Source organism: Pygoscelis adeliae, unplaced genomic scaffold (assembly GCF_000699105.1).
Source record: "Pygoscelis adeliae isolate BGI_AS28 unplaced genomic scaffold, ASM69910v1 Scaffold290, whole genome shotgun sequence".
In the NCBI taxonomy this organism is placed as follows: Eukaryota; Metazoa; Chordata; class Aves; order Sphenisciformes; family Spheniscidae; genus Pygoscelis; species Pygoscelis adeliae.
The window spans coordinates 1565075-1587713 of NW_008823965.1; the positions used below are offsets into that span (position 1 = coordinate 1565075).

General features: G+C 35.9%; 1 protein-coding gene across 1 annotated transcript in view; it reads left to right on the forward strand.

Annotated features, from left to right (window-relative positions):
- USP32 (ubiquitin specific peptidase 32) overlaps positions 1–22639 on the forward strand; it is a 63158-nt gene that overhangs the window by 33229 nt on the left and 7290 nt on the right. The window contains exons 11-27 of the mRNA XM_009324064.1: positions 2434–2495; positions 2616–2718; positions 4526–4718; positions 5900–6075; positions 6831–6971; positions 10198–10315; positions 12692–12846; positions 13585–13666; positions 15434–15508; positions 16123–16261; positions 16546–16651; positions 17309–17482; positions 18021–18195; positions 18847–18998; positions 19719–19830; positions 20397–20608; positions 22054–22238. Coding sequence (XP_009322339.1) covers positions 2434–2495; positions 2616–2718; positions 4526–4718; positions 5900–6075; positions 6831–6971; positions 10198–10315; positions 12692–12846; positions 13585–13666; positions 15434–15508; positions 16123–16261; positions 16546–16651; positions 17309–17482; positions 18021–18195; positions 18847–18998; positions 19719–19830; positions 20397–20608; positions 22054–22238 — 2360 coding nt within the window. The remainder of the gene's footprint in view (positions 1–2433; positions 2496–2615; positions 2719–4525; positions 4719–5899; positions 6076–6830; positions 6972–10197; positions 10316–12691; positions 12847–13584; positions 13667–15433; positions 15509–16122; positions 16262–16545; positions 16652–17308; positions 17483–18020; positions 18196–18846; positions 18999–19718; positions 19831–20396; positions 20609–22053; positions 22239–22639) is intronic.

Sequence of the window (22639 nt, forward strand, 5' to 3'; positions counted from 1 at the left end):
TCCTTACAACCACTTTCCCTTTACATTTTCTGTTAAGGCTGTCTAAGGAACCTTTCATTGCTTTCTTTAATGGAGCAGTCCTTGAAAGCTGTGATATCATATCACTATTGTGTTGCAGAAGCTGAGGATTAAGTGTGTACTGAATTTGTTTATAATTGAGCTTGAATTGGATTTTTATAAATCCTTCAAACAGTCGTATTTTAGCGCTGGCTCACTTTGTGCAGAAAATAACCCGCTAAGAGTATTTTCATTCACTGCAGTTCGTTCCTTACCCATTTTCTGTAGGGGTTGATACTTTGAATTTAAATAATAATAATCCTAATGGAGCCTTGAAGATTTGCCCTAATTTAGTATTCACCTCCAGCCCCGTATGACAGTCTCAGTTCTTCCAGGGAGGGCCAGGGGGAACCAGTAGACTCCATTCTCATCTTACGAGTGAAGCTCAATCAGTTATGTGGTCAGATTGTAGCAGAGAAATATTTCATCAGAAAGAAGCGGTATGGTTTTAAAAAAAATAAATAATTGTTGTGAGAGGCTACCTGAATAGCATACTACTGATTCTCCTGTTTATGACCCTAGACAAGTTTATAAATTGCATTTTGAACTATACTTTTCCAAGACCTTCATGGGGACTGAGTGAGCGTATCCTGAGGCCATGAGCTATACCACAGCTGAAAAGAATAAAATCAGAAAGTTCTGCAAATTCTTTTTATCTCTAATTGCTTCAGGTTTTGCTTACATCACAACCTTCTCAAGAAGGGCTGACTTTATTTTTGGACTGTATGGGGTGAAATATCCTATCATAGCTTAGTATTGATTAAATAACAAATATTTATGCAATATTGAGGTAGAATGAATGAATGTTTAATAAATTTGTCTTGATGATGATTACACATCACAGTTGTTACACATTGCTTGTTGGAGGTCTCATTTACAATTTTTTTTTCTCCTGAGAGAGTTAGCAACTAAAACATTTTCGTTTTAGATTTTTATTTTTATTTCCTTTGAGAACTTTATCATACGAGGCACCCTCATCTCATGCTGCAGGCTCAGCAGCACACTCACGCAGGACAGAGTCTGCCATTGATTTGTCTGGGCATTTATTTCAACTGTCATGAGCTTGTGTGTCTCATCTGCAGACAGAAAAGCTAAGTAGTCTGAGTGGAGCGCCTTGGAAAGCTTGACAACAAATTGGTTGGTTTGCAGCGGGGTTAGCTTATATGAAGAATCTGATACTTGCATAGTGTTACATGAGTTTAAAAAGAAACATCAGAGCCAGCTGTGTTGTGTGTGCTGGAAAATCTGTTGCTTCCCAGCAGCTAATGGCCTTTGTTTTATTCAGAGTGTGCAATGGTCTCTCACACTGTAATATAAATTTAAATAAGATATCTCACCAGTCATTAGAAATCTCCAGCTGAGATGCAAATTGATAGCCTCAAAAGAGACATAAGGAAAAGACTATGAATCATGTTATGAGTAGCAACCAATTTGAAAACCGTCTCGAAGAGACAGCTGACCCTCCTCCCTGCAACGGGAAACAAAGACTCCCGCAGAGTCTGCTTCCCTCCGCTCATCACTCCCTGCCACGTGCCCTGTGGCTGGGGAGCTGCTGGGAGAAACCAGCCAGGGACGTCACTGCAGCCAAGGCCAGGACGGTTTTACTAGGAAGAGAGGAGTAAAATACTAGCCATCTGGGACTGCTGTCTTGTACTTGGACTAAAACCCCACCCAAATCGAGTAACCATCTAGGGGATGGTGCCTTTTTTCTTCTGCGTTTGTTTTAAAAAAAAAAAAAAAAAGTGTGTGTGTGTGTGTAAAAAAAAAAAGCGTCAGACATTCAGAGAACATTCTACCGTTTTGAGAGCGTTTTCAGTGGTGACTGGTTGGTTGGACTGCTTTAAACTTCTCCCTCGGTGTCATCATGTGTCGTTTTCCTTTCAGTCCCTTATATAACCGTTTCTCCCCATTTTTCCCCTTTCCATTTTGTGGTTTGTTTGGGTTTTTTACAACCTTTGGCTTATCCTCTTCCAGCAGCTTGCATTCTCCCAATTCCTCGTTCCTCTCTCCAGTACATATATATACACACACATATATACATCTTAATGTTTTGTATCTGATGCATGTCAGTTACTGTGATCATTCATAGCGTGTGCTTCAGATGTGAAAATAATGAACATGCATTTTCTGTTCACCTTAAATTGTCTTGGGGCATTTGACATTCTTGGTATTTTTGTCTTAACAGTGGGAACAGGTTGTGAATCTCATAGCTCAAAATACTTCTTTTTTTAGTGATTTGTTCAATTTTAGGTAACCTTGCTACATAATTAAAAAGACTTTTCTGAAGTCCCCTTAGAGTTGTTCTTTTCTTTCATTTACCTAATGCTTGTTTCATAGTACTGTAGTTCTTAGGTAAGAATTCCTTTCTTTTTCCAGGTGTGTCATATAGTTTTGGGGCTACGACCTGCCACTCCAGAAGAGGAAGGACAGATTATTAGGTACGTGTTTTGCTCAGAATCTTAACTGGGTTTCAGAATCACCTTTTAGTATTTTCAAAAGAAGGACTTTAATTTCCCTGTTTCAACTAATTCTTCATATTGTTCGTTCGTTATGTGCAGAGGCTGGTTAGAGAGAGAAAGCAGGTATGGCCTTCAGCCAGGGCACAACTGGTTTCTTATTGCAATGCCATGGTGGCACCAGTGGAAAGAATATGTCAAATACGTAAGTATAATGATAATGTATACTGAATAAGTGATTTCTTTGTATTTGTGAATGTGTTGATGAAAAAAGAGTGGGGAGCAAATGACCGCTTAACCAATAATGCTTGAAATTAAGCATGTTTCTTAGTGGAAAATAATTGTTTTGCTGAATCATTGTCACATGGTGAGCTTTTCACTATAATTTCATTAAACTATCACCTCTTTCTGTATTTTGTTTCATCATTCCTGCGTGTCAAAATACTTTTCTGAATAAAAACATACTCTCACAATAGTACTTCCCTTAAGTCTTTTGAGCCATTTGATCATAAAGCTGCCTGGTTTGGTTTTGACTTTGCTTGGGCCACAAATACACACTGTGCATTTTCTAGACAAATAAAGGAGGGAATTGGTATAATGTGATTTATAGGCAATGACGAAAAGTAGTCCAGTACCTGACAGTGATCAAAAGAGTCGTACTGTAACCTTATAGTTACAGGGTGCTCTTTAATACCCTCCAACTAAAATATTCAAGTTAAAGCATCGCTATGAATTTTACAAAAGAAAGCATATTTAATAAAATTTAATTTAATAAAGTTTAATTAAGGTGGAGATAAATACTCTTTGCAGGTTACACAACCAAGAATGTAGAATAAGTGAAATAAACTACTTCTCAAAAGAGTTTTAGATAGTGATAAGTCATCATATAAGTATCTGAGTTATTTTATAAATACAAATACCTAAAAATATTTGGAAAACTGCGATGTATGCATTAACTAACCATGTAATTACAGTTGTTCTTTGTGCACAATGAATTGGACAAATGATGGCTTAAACGCCTGAAATACTAGGTAATTTGATCCTTGTCATAGTATGAGTACTCGGATGTGCACATGATTTCATACCTAATCCTTTGCATAATAGCACAATGCCATTAGTCACTCTCTCTACCTCTTGAGCAAAGAGAACACTCAGAATTTCCGTGAAACTCTGTAAATGATTACTGTAATTTCAACATACGTTTTAGTCTTACTTTTATACTTTTAGCTTTGCTGCACAGTTTTGTTATTTGACAAGATATTATGTTTAGTGATGTGATAAACAGGGGACAACATAAAACACTTTTTCCAGTGTTGTTGCAGTGACGTTCATTGCATGGATTTTTTTTTTCCCTCTCTAAGGCTCAGTTAATTTCCTTTTTCTTCTGTTTCTCATTTATTGATGTTTCTTGTTGTGACTGGTGATCTAAATTGGGTAGGATTCTTCTTGCATCTTGTCTGTAGTGGACTGGCAAGTTGTGCTTTTGGGGGATGCAAATTTTTTTTCCCAGCTTCATCTTGCCTAAGAACAAGCCAGGTTGCCTTTGCAGTGCTGTTTCTCCAAAGGGAACAAGGGAAGTTTGTTTCAAAACAAAGTTAGGGAAGACTAAAATGTTGCAGGTTTGAGGAAAGAATGTGTTCTTTGTTCTTGTGCTTGCTTTCTCATTTAACCAGATGAAATTCAACAGGGAGAAGTCTTCAAATACTTATAGTCTGTAATTATAGCAGTCTAAAATGGTTGTCTTTTTATGCGTCTAGATAGAGAAAATAATTCTGGTATTTCACAATTTTTATATTGTATAGAAGAGTTTATTTGATTGGTTTAACAATTTTGGCTGTTTGTTTCTGCAGACTTTTCATCAGTAGATCTAGAAAGTATTTTTTTTCTGTAAAGCTTGGTGTGATATGTAAAAGTGGTCACACAGCTGTGAATGTTGGTGATTGATGGGGCTGATGCTAAATGTCTTTGATATTGGCTTAAAATTAACTTTTCTACTTGCCTACCAATTTTAGGATGCAAACCCTGTTGTGATAGAGCCTTCATCTGTCTTGAGTGGAGGTAAGAATTCACTCATAGCTGCTGCAGCCAATACTTCAGAACAGGGAGAAGACAAAATGGGAGGTCTTAATTACTTCAGTGCAACAGAAGAAAAGTTTTCAGATAATATTTCTACTGCATCAGAAGCCTCAGAGACTACTAGCAGCAGTAAGCATCTTCTTTCCTTGGAGGTTTAATGTAGAACAGGTTTTGAGAAAACTAGATACTGCATGGATTCCTCCAGGCGAAAAGATAACACAGTTTAGATTGCAGAAGTGGCCTACATGTTGGACGTCAGTGAATTACTGAGATTTTTTAGTCTGTGGTGGATAAACAAGAAACAGTCTTGTTTAAAAAGCAATTCATCTTTTATGTTCTGATTAGTTTCCAGAACTGTTTCCAAGATAGTTTTTGTTCTATCATTTATTTTCTGAGTGGATTTTTTTTCCCCCCTTCACATTAAGTTGTTTCTAGCTCATACCTAGTTCGTATTGTACTACGTCTTGCAATGAGATGACCTCAGATACTACAAAGGAGAAAGAAGCAGAAAAGAAATTAGGAAAAATGTACTTAGAGTTTTACAGGGCATGTGATTTAAGTGAGTTTGTGCAGATTCTAGGAGTCATCTTTGTGAAAGAAGAAGAGATTTTTAGTGCAGTCAGTTCTTGTGAGAATTTGAGGTGATGTTTTTTTTCCTTATAAGACAGCTGAATGTTGCATCTGGTATTTTAAAATCTGTATCTTAAAATTGTAGCTTCAGTTTACAGTTGATAAATGTGATCTTTTTTGGGGTGGGGGTTGGGGAATAGAGGAAGGGCAGGAAGGGAGACAAGTTTTAGATTAAAGGATCTTTCTTTTTTCTAACCTGAAATTTAGATTTAGTGTTCTGCATAACAAAAGGAGGTTCTATAAGAATAAAAATACTTTCTGTTTCAAGAGGAAAAAATAAAAAGAAGGCATTATTGCATATATATTCAGTTTCGTATATAAGATTTTTAACAGTTTGATATTCAAACATCCAGACAACAAGCAAATGTCAAACACATTTGCTCATGCAAACCTTGTTAGGCTGTTTTCAAACCAGTATTTGTGTAAGTATCTGCTTTGGTATTTGCATCTCATTTATCTACTTCTTTACCTTTTCTGAGAGCACTAGTATATTTGTCACTCTGTAGTTTGGAAGAGTTGCATGTTTTCCTGAAGTATGAAGGGTAACAAACTTCTTCAACAGCCTTTTTTAAAAACAACAAAAAAAAGAGGATGCAACAGTTTAACTGATTTATTTATGTTATGGACTCATGAACTGAAATAGAGATTTATTCCCCCCCGCCCCTTGTATTCTGTTACAGATACTCTTTACCCTGGCACACCAGGGACTGATGTATGTTTTGCTAGGCAGCATAATACTTCGGACAATAATAACCAGTGTTTCCTTGGAACCAATGGCAATACTTTACTACAGCTTAATCCTCAGAAACCAGGAGCTATTGATAACCAACCCCTAGTAACGCAAGAACCAGTGAAGGTAAATGCATCAGAGTCATGTGAATATAGGAAAAGTATCTTTTAGCGTACTTTTATCACAGCTTTTTGTGTGGGTTTTTTTTTTCAGGTAGTGGCTTAATTCTAAACTAACACTGCTTTGTCATATTACAAAGTTTGGGTTTCTTTTATTTTAAGAGGAAAAAATTGTGTTCTGTTTCTGAGGCTACTATTGAGTGTTTTGTGAGAAGAGAAACATTCAAAATGTTCTTAAACAGCTTCACAAAACTTACGAATGAAAAAGGCATTTATGAAAACACAACTTTCAGCATTAACTGTAAAATATTTTAATAATTAAACACTTCAGTGTTTTAAATCTAAATATAAGAGTTTATTGCTATTGCTTAAAAACAGAAAATAGTTAATTAAATAGTAAAACAAACCTGACAGTTTTTCCAGTATTCATGCAAACAAAACGTAAAAAACACAGACCAGCACCATCAATGATGAGTATAGATTGGATTTCTCTATGCAGTATCTGAAGTTGTTGGAGTAGGTGACACAAGAGAGAAAGATAGTACAAATTCTATATTGGAGAGCCTTTTAGAGTAACTAGTGAAACTTGAGTGTTAATTATTGTTACATTTAAATGCCATCTTTCAGTATGAAAAACAGTTGCTAATTGCTACTTAAAATTTTTTTAATAGTTAAAGTGTTCTGTGTTCATGAACAAAAATCATTGTAGCTGTACACTATTTTTTGCACTTGAGATTTGACAAAATCCCTTTTTGTTTAAAGGCTGCATCGTTAACAATGGAGGGTGGAAGATTAAAGCGATCTCCACAGTTGATTGAAGGAAAGGACTACATAATGGTACCAGAACCAGTTTGGAGAGCACTTTACCATTGGTATGGAGCAAATCTGTCCTTGCCCAGACCGGTAAGTTGTGATTATAGACACTGTTTACTTGCCATAACCACTGAGATAATATAAACAGGCTAACGTGTCCAAGTTTCTGCCAGTTGCACAAGGTAATCTTTTATCGTCATCTCCCACTTCATCCAAAATGGATAGTCTAAATGAAAAGTCTTGAAGAGCGAGCTGGGAAAAAGCAGTCTCAGAAATGGACATGGATAGAAAGTTGTGGATATTTACCAGGAGGTTTGCAGCACAAACCCCAGGAGATATTGCAACAGGGCAGAAGTGCTGCTCAACTGATCAGGATTGCTAAAGCAGACAAAAGTAAACTTGAGATCAGTTTAAAAGACTTGGCATCAAAACACTCATCTTTAAAAGCTAAGATAAATTTTCAACTGGTCTGCAAAACCAATAAAATGAAAACTGGGACACCTGCAGCTTTGAAGATGCATTTCTTCTCTCCTACAATTTCATGAAGTGGGGGGAATGTAACAATTGCTGTCCTTCAAGTTCAGTGTCATAGATAACGCAGCGTGCAAGATTTGGTGAAGATCTAAAAGGCAGCAGGAGTAGATATTTCTAAAAAGAATTTGCGTATGAGCATATCAGCTTTTGAGTACTGCACAGACTGGTTAAGTTGTTCATCTTCTAGTCAAAGGTTTTTCAATAAAGCATTTATCATAAGCAATTCCGCAAAATATACATGCTACAGCTGAGTTGGCATCTATTATCTAAGGCTGAATCAGCATGATTCTGGTTAACCATGTTCAGTGCTAAAGGCAAAGACCACTAATCTCACCTGATACACTCATCCACTCAGGTTCTTCTTCTTGTTTTAATTCTTTAGTTTTGATTTTTGTTGCAAGTGTTATGTATCGTGGCCGTGTGAATACCAGTTGTTATTTTGAGCAGATCACATATTCAAAATAAATAGTTCTTTTGTGTTGTTCTTCTTCTAGTATTGTGATAATTGCCTTTATTTTTTCTAATGGGTAACTAAAAATCTTACTGGCGAGGCAAGTGATTCTCATTCCTCAGCACAAAATCAGTAACGCTCATCCAAACTTATGGAATACTCATTTGTCAGCAAATAATTCATATGTAGTGAATTTTTACATTTCTTACACTTGACAGTAAGCAGAAAAGCCGATGAATCACAATAACATTGTGAAATAGTTTTACAAACAATTAAGTGTTTCCATTGTGTAATAAAAAATGTATTTGCAAATTGGTAATGCTGTGTTTTTATATCAACAATTATCTAGTTGCCTGTAGTCACTTAAAACCTTGCAATAAAATTAACTAATTAGAAAGAGTCTATCAAAGGTAAGGTGATCTTTGTACTTGTTTGCATAAAAGTTTTGTTAAAAGAAAAAAAACCTTGAAGAACTGAAATTCATTTTCTGTAACTAACACTAGTATTTTCTATATTTAAGCTGTAATATCTTTAATTAAAAAAATAATTTTGGGCACAATGCAGAATGTATTGCAGAATATAATTTTCAAATGTGAAAGTGCTATATATTAAATGGAATTGCCTAAGTGGACTTATAATTAGTCTATGTTATCCCAATGAGATTTTTTTGGTTGCAGTTAAAACAGCAACAGTATTTCTGGAAGAGAAGCAGTAATTATATAGCAATAGTCATTGTTAAATCATGTAATTTACTCACAATTTATTGAGTTATCTCTCCGTTTCTCCATGTGTAATATTGCAAAACGATTAACAGGTCATAATCATTTGGAGCTAAAGCTGGCATGCCTTGAATTATTAATTTTGAATTTATAAAAAAGTAGGCTTTGCCTCTAAAATGTTAGAGGCAAAAAAAATTGAAGTAATTTGCTCTGTTCACTTAGAGGCATTGGAAACTCTTTAATTTCTGTTGAGTGGTTGGTTTATTCTGTGTCAGGTAGTCTCTTATAGGAGCTACGCTTTAAAAAAGGAGGTGAGGGGATTTTTTTTTTTTTTTTTGATGGTAGCAATAGAGATTAGGTGGTTGGTGTCACAAATACGAGAGAATTAGCTGTATGATTTTTGATGATTTGGTCTGTTAGCCGTAGTACTGGCAATTATTTTACAGTGAAAAATCACTGGCTTCTGTTACCCTCCTCCCACACATTCTCCATGGAAACAAACACCTTTCATGATCCAGCAAAGGCCACATCGCTTTATACACAGCACAAACTAATGTGCTTGAGATTTTTGCGATAGGGTCATTAGAAAAGAGACATCTATTCAGAATGAGAGAATTTTAGTTTGGGTATCCTGTCTGGAAAAAAATATAAATAATATATGTATAAACTTCAGCTTTTCAGTCCATAATTAAGGAATATTTTGACGCTTAGTTATCTGAACACTTGAATTCTTGAAGACTATTTGATTACTTGCACCCATCTATACAGGCACTTACAGTCCCAGTCTCCCACCCCACAGTAGGGACTATTATGTTGTTTCTTTCCAGAAAATGTCGTCACTATTGTTGTTGTTGTTGCAACTGAAGTTTAATACCATGACACTTCAGTGCATTATACTGCTGCTCACAACTTAAGCTGAGTGTTTTCTTCTGCTTCACGTGGTCACGAAAACAGTGAACATTCCTGCCATTTATGTATGTCTACGTTTGGGCAGATCTAGATAGCAAAGTCTTTGTAGAAATGGTGACTGAAAAGCTGCAAGTCATGTTCTGGGATGATTGCAGCTTTTTCTGTCAACTTACCAAAATGCAACAAAAGTAAGTTTCAGTCTGTTCTTACGATATGAAGGTTTTAATTCAATCCTATAGTTCAAAAAGTTCAGAACATGGGTCTTATTCAGCATGTGCGAGTTTTTTTTTCAACAGTTTTGAAACTTTGATACTGAAGTATACACTGAGTATATATAAGTATATATAAGTATAAATAGTAACAGAATTAATGAGTTTCATTGTAAATTCACATATATTTCAGGAATTACAAAAGTGTTCTTTCCATGGTGTTGTACAGGAAGCTATGCTCCACTAAATAAGGCGTTTGCTTTTGACAATCTGCAACTAATAAGCTTCAAAAAGTGCTTAGAAATCAGTAAATTGTTATTCCTGTGGATATTTGCCTAAGACCCCGTAAGAAGTTCAGAGGATTTCTCCTCTCCTAGTAAAACATAGTTTATTTTTTTAACCATCTGCTTTAATCATTACTTCCTCTTCCTATTGGGATTTCCTACACGTCTGGAACAGCAGTCTCTAAAATGTGTTTTAAACATCTTTACTAGGTGATCAAAAACAGCAAAACAAATGTGCCTGAACTAGAGTTATTTCCTCGCTATCTGCTCTTCCTGAGACAGCAGCCTGCCACTCGAACGCAGCAGTCAAACATCTGGGTGAATATGGGTATGATGAGCCTGAGAATGTTTCCTCAGCATTTACCTAGAGGTAACTTAAGAATGCAGCAAGAATACAAGTGTGCAGTTTCTAAGAAAGCGAGACCCACAGCTATAGAAGCTCACTGCCACTGTGCTTGTACACCAGCTAATCAACTGTAAGGCACAATCAGCATTTGGTAAAGATTTAAAGGCTTTCCTCCTGTCTTCTCTTGAAAGGACGAGGCATGGGGGAGCATTTTCAGTGAAGTCAGTTAAGTCGCATAGTTACTGCAAATAGATTGGTGAGTTGAAAGTGGGAAATGAGCACTGCATAAACTAAACAGCTGAGAAGGGCAGATCTGATTAATCCTGTTGGTAGTTAATTTTGTAGCCATAGAATAGAGGCATCTCTGCATTGGGGTGGGTGTGTGTATCGGATAGTACAGCGGTATAATAAATTAAATCGTTGTTCAGCCAGCTGGTTCTGAGTTACTTGGGCAGCTAGGCTTTAATGCCCAAAATTATTTAATACCCTTTAGAAAGGGATTGAATTAATGGAATATGAAGACTATTATTTGATACTATATTTAATATAGTATCAAATATCGATATTTAATAATTACACTATTATTCTGTAAACATCCAGCTAAAATACATGTCCCATAATTGTGGTGGTAATGCTCACCAAAAGATTGTACAAGTAATGGGCTAAAAGAATAATCTTTAGATTGCAGCTTCACATTTCAGCTGAAAAGTGTTAGAGGGTTTGTTTTCAGTTACCGGTTTGTATGCACAGTTGCATACTTGCCTTGCACAGTAGGTTTGAAGAAATGCCTAATGTTCATATGCATGTGCATTTGGATACACACAGATATACATATGCATCCACAGTAACGTATGTCCAGAAATGGGCTCACCTGACTACTGAAAATTAAATCCCTCAGCCGTGCTAGTGCTAGCCTGTGTTTAAAACTCTGATGCAGATGCTCAATTTTTCACTGCTTTGGTAGACTCTCAAACTTAACGTGTAGATAGTGGCTGCCTGCTTGATCAAGTTCCGCTACAGAAACTGCCTGCTACCCAAATTCATTTTTCCTACTAGACCTAATAAAATGGAAACCACTTTGTTTGGACGTCCTAAAATGCCCAAATTCAAATAAAGAGAATCTTCTGATATGCCAGATTTGATCTTGATTTGGAATTATTTTGCTCTGCACTAATTTATTTGTCCAATCAGTTATTAATCATTTTGAGTTTTCAAATATGCTTTCTTGCTGTAATCTTACAACTAATCCTCTGATCTCTAATCTCAGAAAACGCTTTTTTGTGTTCTTTAAAAACAATGAGTACTTTGCTTGGTATACTGAAGCAAAACTGATGCTTTGCTGACTTATAAGATGATTACAGTATAGTTTTGCTCCCTTGTCAAATTGCATGTAATATTGCATCTTTTCATATGGTACTATTTATTTTATTTTAATCTTTTGACAGTGAAAGTGGAACAATATCACTTTTCTGGTTACTTAAGTAATGCAGTTGTCCAGTGGGGTTTGGCTGTATAATAAAAGCTTTTCATTAATATGTTACAGACCTGTCTCTGTGAGGAGTGGGGAACTTCCTAAGTTTAAACTAAAGAAGCTCAAAAAATAAAGCACGTAAAGTTGGTCCCGTCTCTTTCAAACTGAGCTTGTGCAAATGTTTTATCTAAAGATGAGCTCACGTTATAGAAAACAGCAACAATCTCAACATGGAATTAGTTTGTGTTGCAAACAGGAGATTGTTGAGAAATTCTGGTGAAAATCCTAGGCATCTTCACAGAATATGTTTTGAGGAATTTAATTATTAAGAATACTTTTATTGTGAAACTGCCAGGCTGATTTCGTCTTCACAGATCAGCGTTTATCTCCATAGAAGAGCTGGAGCAAAGTTATGCTACTTCCAAGAACAGTCAGACTGATTTGGGTTTTTTTTAATCATTTTTTACTTGCAATGTGCTCTCAAAAAGAAAATTCTCATGAAATTTTGAAGTCCTTTATTTTGAAAATTACCATTGTCTCTGATACTCTCTCTTTAAGAGAAAAAAAGAATAGTCTTTTAAAACTGCTTTTAAATTATTTATTCCCTATGAGAATCTTAGGAGAGCAATTTTCCAATAGGTTTTGGTAAGAAGGGAAGTAAATTTATCTGCTTTCTGATAGCAAATTTGTTGTCCCACGGGATTAGTAACAACTAGCTTTCAATCTAACTCATAATTTTATCCATAAACAAAAGGAGTAGAACTGTGTACTTTTTTACAAAAAGTACTTACAGTGTATGTAGTGTATAAGTTATTATTGATCTGATTTCAGTTGGCCTACGGGTATATACATTATCTTTTACCCTTTTCTTATGATTGTGAATCCAGGGAATGTACCTTCACCGAATGCTCCTTTAAAAAGAGTGTTGGCTTACACTGGCTGCTTTAGTCGAATGCAAACAATTAAAGAGATACATGAATATCTCTCCCAGAGGCTACGTATAAAAGAAGAAGATATGCGCCTATGGTTATACAATAGTGAGGTAATGTTGGTTTGTGTGTTGTTTTTTTTTTTTTTAATCAGCTATTGGATACTCAATATCTTATTCTTTTCTAGAAACTGTTAAACACACATGCACAGAAAAAAAGAAAATAGTGGACATAAGTTTCCTTTGTAATTTAACCGCCCAGGTTGGAAAAGTCTTGCAACTTATTTTCTGGAGTTTTTTGTGCACTCCAAGCAGTGAAATTTAGATTTTGGTGTTAAAGACCCAGAAAACTTATCTTTTGTTTTCCTAGTAGCCTGATAAACATTAAATTATCCTGTGATGTATTTAAACATTGGTAGTTGGTTGAGCTATTAAAAAGCTTGATAAGAAGTTTGATAGAAACTGTTTTAAATGGAAATAAAAATATATTCTTTCATTGACACACATGATGCTGTAGGCTTCTGTTGTCACAGAAGCCAACAGCCATCCAGGATCTTTTTCAAGTGTGTATGTGAACAAATCACAATGAACAAGCGGAGTGTATTCTTCCAAATCATTAAGTGCATGTAATTCTCTCATTCTAAAGAAATACCACATAAATTTAAAGCATTGAACAAGATGCTTCTGGAGATCAGTGAACTACTGTATTTAACATAGGTAGGACACTGGTGCTGTCATTTTTGTGAAGAAATTGTTAATACTGTTTTAATTTCATTGCTTCAAGATTAAAATCTCCTCAGAGAATTTTAAATCTAGAAGTAATGATTATATGAAGTATTTTTTCTCCTGCAGAACTATCTTACTTTGCTGGATGATGAAGATCACAGGCTGGAGTATCTTAAAATCCAAGATGAGCAGCATTTAGTAATAGAAGGTATAAAAAGGGCCTATAATTGGTTTACACGCTAAAACCAAATAGTTTTGTATGAGTATATAAATGGTTAATAAATTGTGTGTAGTACCCATTTCTGTAATTGCCCAACCTACACAAATATATAGGCCTACTGCCCAAATATTTTATTTTTGGAAATGTTTTGAGAAGGAAGAGTTTGTTTAAATAGATGTCTGTCTTCCTATATGTATGTATTGAAAGAAATACAGGAAGAAATACCAAAGCTTCAAATAATCTACTGCCCCTACAGTAATAACTAAAATGCCAGAGATTTAACAAAAGTGGTGTGAGGCATCTGAGGCTGTTTCATTATCTGATTTTTCTTTCACTAATTTTACAAGAGTTCAGGTTATGGTATTTCCACGAACACATCTTACTCACAAAGAAAAGGTGAAGAAAAGTGCATGTTTCAGTCCATGTCAGGTTCATTTCTAAGATTTTCATTACAAGCTGCTTTTATTTTCACATCTGGAGAGAACCTAATGCATTTGGACTTGACTGCTTGGCTGACTCTCGACGTGGTGAAAAGGCACCGTAAACAATCTCAACCTTTCTCGTTTCAGTTTATGTCCATTGCATCTCATCCTCCTGCCATGCGCTACTACGCTGGGCAGTGCTATCAGTCACAAACACATTAAGCCTTTGTCAAAGGTATCAGGGTGCACGGATCAGCTGAGTTTTCAGCTAGTTTGACTTGACTTTTTGTTTAACTTTTTAATGTGAGAAACAGAAGCGTACATACTTAATCCGCTCTACTGTTGTCCTTACATCACAGAGGCTATATAGAAATCTGGGTCTTGCATTGTTTCTGCGCAAGTTTCACTTAGCGTAGCTTTATATTACACCTCAGGTTGGTGTGCTAGATGGACTCATCCTTTTTGCCACTTGGCTCAGCTCATATTTAATCAATTTAAAATTGACAGAATGGCTGATACAGTTCACTGTGTATCTGCATTAGTCACTAGACACAGGAGAAGAAATGGGAATTTATATGTAGAGAAAGGGGAGAGGGACTGCACCTTGCTGTATCAGGTGAAACAGAACCCCGAGGCTGGAGTTCAATAAACAAACCGGCATTAAGTCAACACTGCCGCTGACAGAAGCAGTCCGCCCTTCCTCTGTGTATTATGCCACCTGCCTTACCCGTGGACAACTACTTGACACCGATCTGATGAACTGGCTGTGAGAGGTGATCTGGTGAAAAATAACTCCCTCTTTTCAGCCAGTTTGCTGTATGGCTTGTGTCAATGAAAGACAGAGGTTTACAGAGGGATCCTATGGGGAGGTGGTGGTAAAGTTAGTTTAGGAAAGCTTGTATTTTTTTGTCCCGCTTTATCTTGAAACACATGTAATTTGTCCCTATTTTGAAATACACTTGAATCTTCTGTTGGCTCGTAATAACAAAAAATATTAGTGATCGCTCATGAAGTGAACAGATTTGTTCGAATCTGGGGGATCCTTATTAAGTATTAGAGTAAGTACTGAAAAATTTGTTATCCAACAGGAAAGAAATCTCAAGGCTGCTTTCTAAAGATGTTACTGGCATGGCTGGAATGATGCCAGTATTAGAATGATTTCCAATAATGATTGGAAACAGTGAAATGAAATCTAGCAAAAAAAACCCCTAAAAATAAGCAAATTTCTCAATTCAATATTAGAAAATTTTAATTAGACCTCTTCAGCTGTATAAGCTCTCTGGAGTAAGTAACAAACGATTTAAAAAAATCCTTATACCATATCTCTTTCTAGTTCGAAACAAAGACATGAGCTGGCCAGAAGAGATGTCTTTTATAGCAAACAGCAGTAAAATAGACAGACATAAAGGTAAGTGTTTCAGCATAGTAATTGAATTATGATGAGAAGAAAAACCCAAGAGCCTATATTATGTTGAAACAATTATTTTTAATATAAGTGCTCTTAACATTGGAAGAGGTCTTTTATGCCTGTGCTGCTTTGCTTGTTCTTTCCATTGTATTAACTTAGTTGCTGGAAATGTGGGAGGGTTGGATATATAGATAGATAAATTTGTAGATGTTCAGATGCAGCAGTAGCAAATGGTACACAGCAAATTCTTGATTTTTGTGTTTATTATCTTGGATTTTTTTTAAGATAAGGAGTAGTTAAGATTTTAACAAATTAATCCAGAAATTTCAGAACCATAATTATTTACCTGAAAATAATTTGTATAGACTGTACTGATGTCCGTGGTGGATCAGATCCAACAAAATACCTCAATTTCTGTTAAGTAGAGTTAACAGAGCAGATATTTTGAACAGGCTGGTCCTCTGTTGCATCTGTGCTAGCTGTAGTCTCGTAATTGGGAGCGGGTTAAGTTGCATTGGTTTCTGTGAAAAGGTCATACTCTTAACTTTACTGATACACCATTCTGAATTTTTCACATCTGCACAATTAGTATAATTATGTTTTCTTTTTCTCAGTTCCTACTGAAAAGGGTGCTACTGGATTAAGCAATCTGGGTAACACATGTTTCATGAACTCCAGTATCCAGTGTGTCAGTAATACACAACCTTTAACACGGTATTTCATCTCAGGAAGACATCTTTATGAACTTAACAGGTAATTTTCTATTTGAGACCATTGGCATTTTAGATGCTGTAACATTTCTTTAAAATTAGTTTCAGCTTTCAGAAGTAGACAATATGAATACATCCTTTTAAGTTCAGTGTTATCAGCCATCAGCTATACAGCAGATACTAGATTAGAAACATGTAAATATAACCTCTTTTGTTTCTGGGAGAGTTAAAACAGTTCAGCAAGAAGCCTTTGCACTTCCTTGTTTATCCCCACGCTTGAACTTTGTTTAAATTTTAGTATGGTATTAATTACTTCATGATTTTTAGGACAAATCCAATAGGAATGAAAGGACACATGGCCAAGTGCTATGGGGATTTGGTTCAGGAGTTGTGGAGTGGAACTCAGAAGAATATAGCACCGTTAAAGCTGCGGGTAAGTCTGTGATGTGTGTTATTTAAAAGTAGAAAGCAAGAATTTCTTTGAATAGCAGAAATCTCTTAATGCACTTTTTCCTGATGTTACCTGTATCGTAATGGTTCTGGGACTCAAATCAGTATCTCCCCTAGAGAAAGGGAAGGAAACTTGGACATACATTTCACGCGTTAGAAGTTGGCTGTGAAGCCAACGACCATATCCTAGGCGGTCAGTCATCACGTATGTTACTCCAAACTGGTCACAGAATTTGCTTTCTTGCCTGGAAGGAATGTAGGGGAGGTGTTCAGGAAGGGGCTGTGCAGGGGCAAGATGTACGTCTGGAGGAGGCCAGGGTGCATCAGTCTTGGTGCTCAGGACTTGAGCAGCTTTCTGTGGAATATAATCATGTTTCAGTGGCTGTAAGGTCAAAAGGGGTTACCTGATATGAATCAGAGGTTGTGGTATAAGATGTGGCTTTTATAGCCCTTGTTAGGGACAAAAGATTATGCTTTTGCTTGTAAATGGTCTTTTGTTCTGAAAGCATAGGGACTTACCTTTAACTCTTGGCAATTTAATTTGTGCTCGTTGACAGCATGTGTCTTGTCTACAATATTTTGATTTATTGTTACAACTTCTGTTACATGATGTTAAATAACTTTCTGGCTTTTTTTGTAGTGGACAATAGCAAAATATGCTCCAAGATTTAATGGCTTTCAACAGCAAGACTCACAGGAGCTTCTGGCTTTTCTTTTGGATGGTCTTCATGAGGATTTGAACAGAGTTCATGATAAGCCATATGTTGAATTGAAAGACAGCGATGGTCGACCAGACTGGGAAGTAGCAGCAGAGGTATGGGTTAAAGTTTTTGGGTTTGGGGTTTGTTTGTTTGTTTGCTGGTTTTTTTTTTTTCCTTATAGTACTAAGCTGCTGCTTTGGTGAGACTGTGACAATAGTCTTCCAGGACTGTACTGTCTTTTGGAACTTGTTAGATCTGTGATTTAAGGAGTCGATTTCACCTTCGAACTGAAAATGAGTTTTAAGTATTATAATAATAAAGGTATAAAGATGATACTTCACAATCATTTTGAACAACTCCTCAGAATTATGGAGTATCAAAATTTTTCAAGATACCTGATCATCCTTTCAGAAGTACTTTAAATTATGTCATACCTTGATTATTGTGTTAATTGAAACAACTTGTCTTTACTCATGTTGAAACTAAATACTTCCTACTTATTAGAAACTGGTAAACAACTTCTATGGAAATAATTTGACTTCCATAGGCCAATGAAACTTCGGAGGTCTTGCAGCATATCCTCCTTCCTGTAGTTCAAGCAAGTAGTATTCAGTTTCTAACTTTGTATTGTTTTTTTGTACGTCGTTTTAGGCCTGGGAAAATCATCTGAGAAGAAACAGATCCATTGTCGTAGATTTATTTCATGGGCAGCTGAAGTCACAAGTAAAATGTAAAACTTGTGGACATATAAGTGTTAGATTTGACCCTTTTAATTTTTTATCCTTGCCTTTGCCAATGGACAGCTACATGCACCTAGAAATTACAGGTGAGTAGTAGTGTTTAACTCCCTATAAACTTGTCATTGCTAAAATAAAAATTGTATATGTAGAACAGCGATAAAACATCCAAATTCTGTTTGTGTTAGCACTTACGCTTAAAGATAGTATAGCCATTTTAATATAATAGAGCACAAGAATTTTCATTGGAATACAGGTAAACTAAAATAAAACCTTTAAAAACAGAGCATAGATGGCCTGTTTTCAGTCTTGACTAAAGGACTTAATGCAGAAACATGTAAAATGGAGATTCTGAGAACTTTCCTTCTGTTCACTGTGTTTTGGAGCTTGTCCTAAATCTGCCTAGAGCGAAAAAGAATGGCTGGGGGGAGTGTACAAACAAAAAATGCTTTATGGGTCATGAACTATACTATGAAGAACCCATGTATTGTTGGAAAAGAGGCAAAAGGAAAGATGATAAAAAAAGTGAAACAAATTTTGATACCATTTTCTACCGCCTATGCAGCAAGGGGTTTTCTGACGTTTGTCTGCAGACCTTGAAAATTGGCTGATGAGAAAAAAATAAACATATCTTAAAGTTGGGGAAAAAATACTTTTTAATAAGTAAGTAGCTGTAATATATTATTCTCATTAAAACTTCCCTGGTTTGCTGACCAGTGTGTTTCTTTTCCCCTTTAAAGTAATTAAATTAGATGGTACTACTCCTGTTCGATATGGCCTGAGATTGAACATGGATGAAAAGTACACAGGTTTGAAAAAACAGTTAAGTGAACTCTGTGGGCTAAAACCAGAACAGATTCTACTTGCAGAAGTGCATAGCTCCAATATAAAGGTAAGAAGAAAAAAAAATTAATCATTACTGCAACATACTTTTGGTATTTTTGTTTGTTATTTGTGTGCATCGGCATACTTCATTCTTTTTGACATTAAGCTTTGCTTACAAGAACTGTGAAATAATTCAACTGTGAAAGTGGGATAAAAAAGTCAGCTTATTTATATCTCTATATGAACTCTTATTTCATTCTTAAGCGGTAATTTGAACCAAAATAAGCCACTTGTAAACAAAATTAATAGTGATGTAGAAGCTTGCAGAAGTTTAATTGAATTGATTACTAATGATATTTTTAGGAAAAAAAAGGATAAAATAATCTTGAGGTAATAAATCTCAAGTTAGAGTGCTGTGACGAGTTTAAACACTGCCAAGACATTGGAGACGTAAGTGAAGACTGGCTTAGCTCTATATAGTGTGTATGTATATGTGTATATATATGTAATTTTTTTTTGCTGTTGTTGAATAGGATTAAAACTGCTTGAAACTAGGTGCTCTCAGTCTGTTTAGAGAACCATGAATAACTCTCTCAGGTCTTGCTGCAGAGATCTGCAAAGCGGTGTGCTTGTTGGCTTCCTTTTTAATTTCTAGAAAGGTGTAAGAAAGCAGATGGGAGGGGAGGGTTGAGCTGATAGATACACTGTTTTCAAAAGAACAAAACATGTTCAGAGTCACAGGTGGAAGTATATACATGTCTGACTAACATTCCCTTTTTTGCTGAAGAACTTTCCTCAAGACAACCAGAAAGTCCGGTTATCAGTGAGTGGGTTTTTGTGTGCATTTGAAATACCAATTCCAGGATCCCCTACGTCAGCATCAAGTCCTGTGCAGACAGGTAAAAGACGACATTTATTTTCCTGTTCATTTAAAATGCACAGTGCTTAGGCACTGGAGAAATTCAGGAGAAAGCCCTACTTCTTAGTAATAAGTAAACAGTGAGGATTAAAGAAAAGACAAAGAAGTTAGAGTTCTGATCCACAGACAAGCTGTGAGCAGTCTCAGTATCTACTGATGGTCTGTGATCCCTTTTAGGATCATGCCCAGGATAGCAGTCTGAAGATCGCTCTATACTTATTTCAGTTAAAGACACAAGAAACAAGGAAAATATTTTATTACTTGTGGATTGGCTCTAAGGCAGGACATGTCAAAAATTGGAAGCATGGTGTTCAGTTTTGGTTTTATTGTTTGTGGCTTCATATATGGGTTGTAAACACCTCTGTTATTCTTTGCTCTTGCATGCTCTGATTTTGCAAAGTTGTAGGCAAATAAAAGGTTAGATGTTGGTCTTAAGGAGAGTAGAAGATGTTTCATTAAATGCATTGAACAGAATGGAAAGGTTAGAAATCTTGTGATCAGTTCTGGTTACTGTAGATAATTGAGAAGGTAATTGTCTATCTACAGATGTCTCAACTGGGTCGTCGGCTAATGGAGCACCCAACATAATGATGAATGGGGACCTTCCTAAACCAAGCCTAATTCCAAATGGAATGCCAAATACTGTAGTGCCATGTGGAACAGAGCGTAATCTTGCCAACTGGACTCTCAACGGTCATGTGCCCTTGCTTTCTGATAGTCCATGTACAGGGTATATAATTGCAGTCCACAGAAAAATGGTTAGTAGATTTTGCATTTGTTATAAATTGTTCACGTAACACACTTTGAGAGAAAGTCAGCGAGGATTTTTTTAATGTCCATATGATGAATTAGTATTTATTTGTTAAGAAGAGGAAGCATGAATACCTTTCCCTCTTAAGTGAGCACCGAGTTCTACAGAAACACAACTCTTGTAAATTTAAATCGTAATGTCTAATGTTGGTGTGTTTTTCTTTCCTTAGTACTGGCATGCTTCCCAGTTCTTTAATGCTGAGATGCGTACTTGGGTGTTCACTAACTCCCTGATTAAATGTTCCAGATTCTTTGAGTAGAAAAAAATCTAATTAGAAGAGCTACTAGAAATGCATTTCTTTCCCATTATGGGGAAAAGCCTTATTTCTCCTATGGAAACAGAGTGAAGATACATAGTATATTCCTGGGTCATTCTATTAGCGTGAACTACTCTTTGCAAAAGCATCTGTAGTTAAGTTGAACTCTAAATGTCAAAGCTGGATGACTGAACACCTCAAACAGCCACACGTTCTGTGTGCGCTGTGTCCAGACTTTAGAGTCTGTTGATGTTTAGAGCCTGGTGGATGTGGGCCAGGAGGCCATTTAACTTCGCTCTTTACTGTGTGTTTGCATGAGGCTTTTTTGCTTTATTCTCTTAAGTAGTGGCCACTAACCACTGTTATTGCTGTTACCTTGATTCAGATTTTGCAGAATCTCTTAGGTGATTGCTATAATGCTTTTGAGCCATTACAAGCTGCTAGTTATACAGCTTAAAAACCAGTAAAAGTTGTCTGTGGAAGCTATTCCAGGAATCCACGCTTGTCATTGTCAAAAATCTTATCAATGGAAAGGGTTAATTGTATAAAACTTATGCAAGGTGGAGACGTTTGCTGTACCTCAGTGTCATTGAGTCAGCGTGTTAAATCTTTCTTATAAATGGGAGATGCAGCATGAAGGTTAGTTTGTCTGCTTGGAATAAGTTGCATACAAGTCTGTAGTGCCTCCTTTAGACGTAAAGGTTTTCTTTCTCTAGCAAACGTAAGCTTGCCTACTGTAGAGGTCATTCTGGGACAGGTATTAGCATCATTAGGTGCATGTCTGCATTGCAGTATTACCGTGTGGTGGGAAAAGTAAGAAATATGCATCATATAAAATACAAAATATTGTACATGGTTGAAATACAGATTTATGTTGATGTGGTCTAATGCCTAAATAACATTGCCATAATATCATAAAATATAAAAAATTTTTCAGGCAGTTTCAAGTCAATGATCAAAATTTACAGTATTTAATATTGGAAAAAAGTGCTGAAATGGAGTACTTTTAATAGAATTAATGGTTTGTTTTAATTGCAAAACCTGAAATAAGTAACAAGGTCATCATCCTAGTAATTATGGTAACGTAAGTTAATGCGTACTTATATCTGACTCATTCTTTTCTTTTACATACACAGATGCGGACAGAATTATATTTTCTTTCATCTCAGAAGAATCGTCCTAGTCTCTTTGGAATGCCACTAATTGTTCCTTGTACAGTTCATACACGGAAAAAAGACCTGTATGATGCAGTGTGGATTCAGGTTTCCAGGCTTGCTAGCCCTCTCCCGCCTCAGGAAGCTAGTAATCATGCACAAGACTGGTGAGTTTGGCATCTCAGTCTTTGGCTTGAATGACGTTATACAGCGGCGTAGACTTGCTTACAAGATTTAAAACTATATTCATTCTTCATCTTTATCAGTTTTGACTTCTCATAATACTTCTGTTGAATGAACATACATTTTTTAATGTATAATTAAGCTTTAAATGTCAACAACTTTAGGAACAATTGTGTGCGCTTTTACCCCAGATGCTTTCTGCCTGCAGATTCCATTTAGTGGGTTATTTTCATAAGTCATTTTGGAGTCCTGCAATTTAATAATGGCAATAATTAAAAATAACTTCTAATCCTTTTTAATACAGTTATATGTAGTATTCCTTCTAGCTGCACTTAAAGGTTGACTTTACACAAATTGGTTAGTTCATTCTCATCCAGTGATTGAC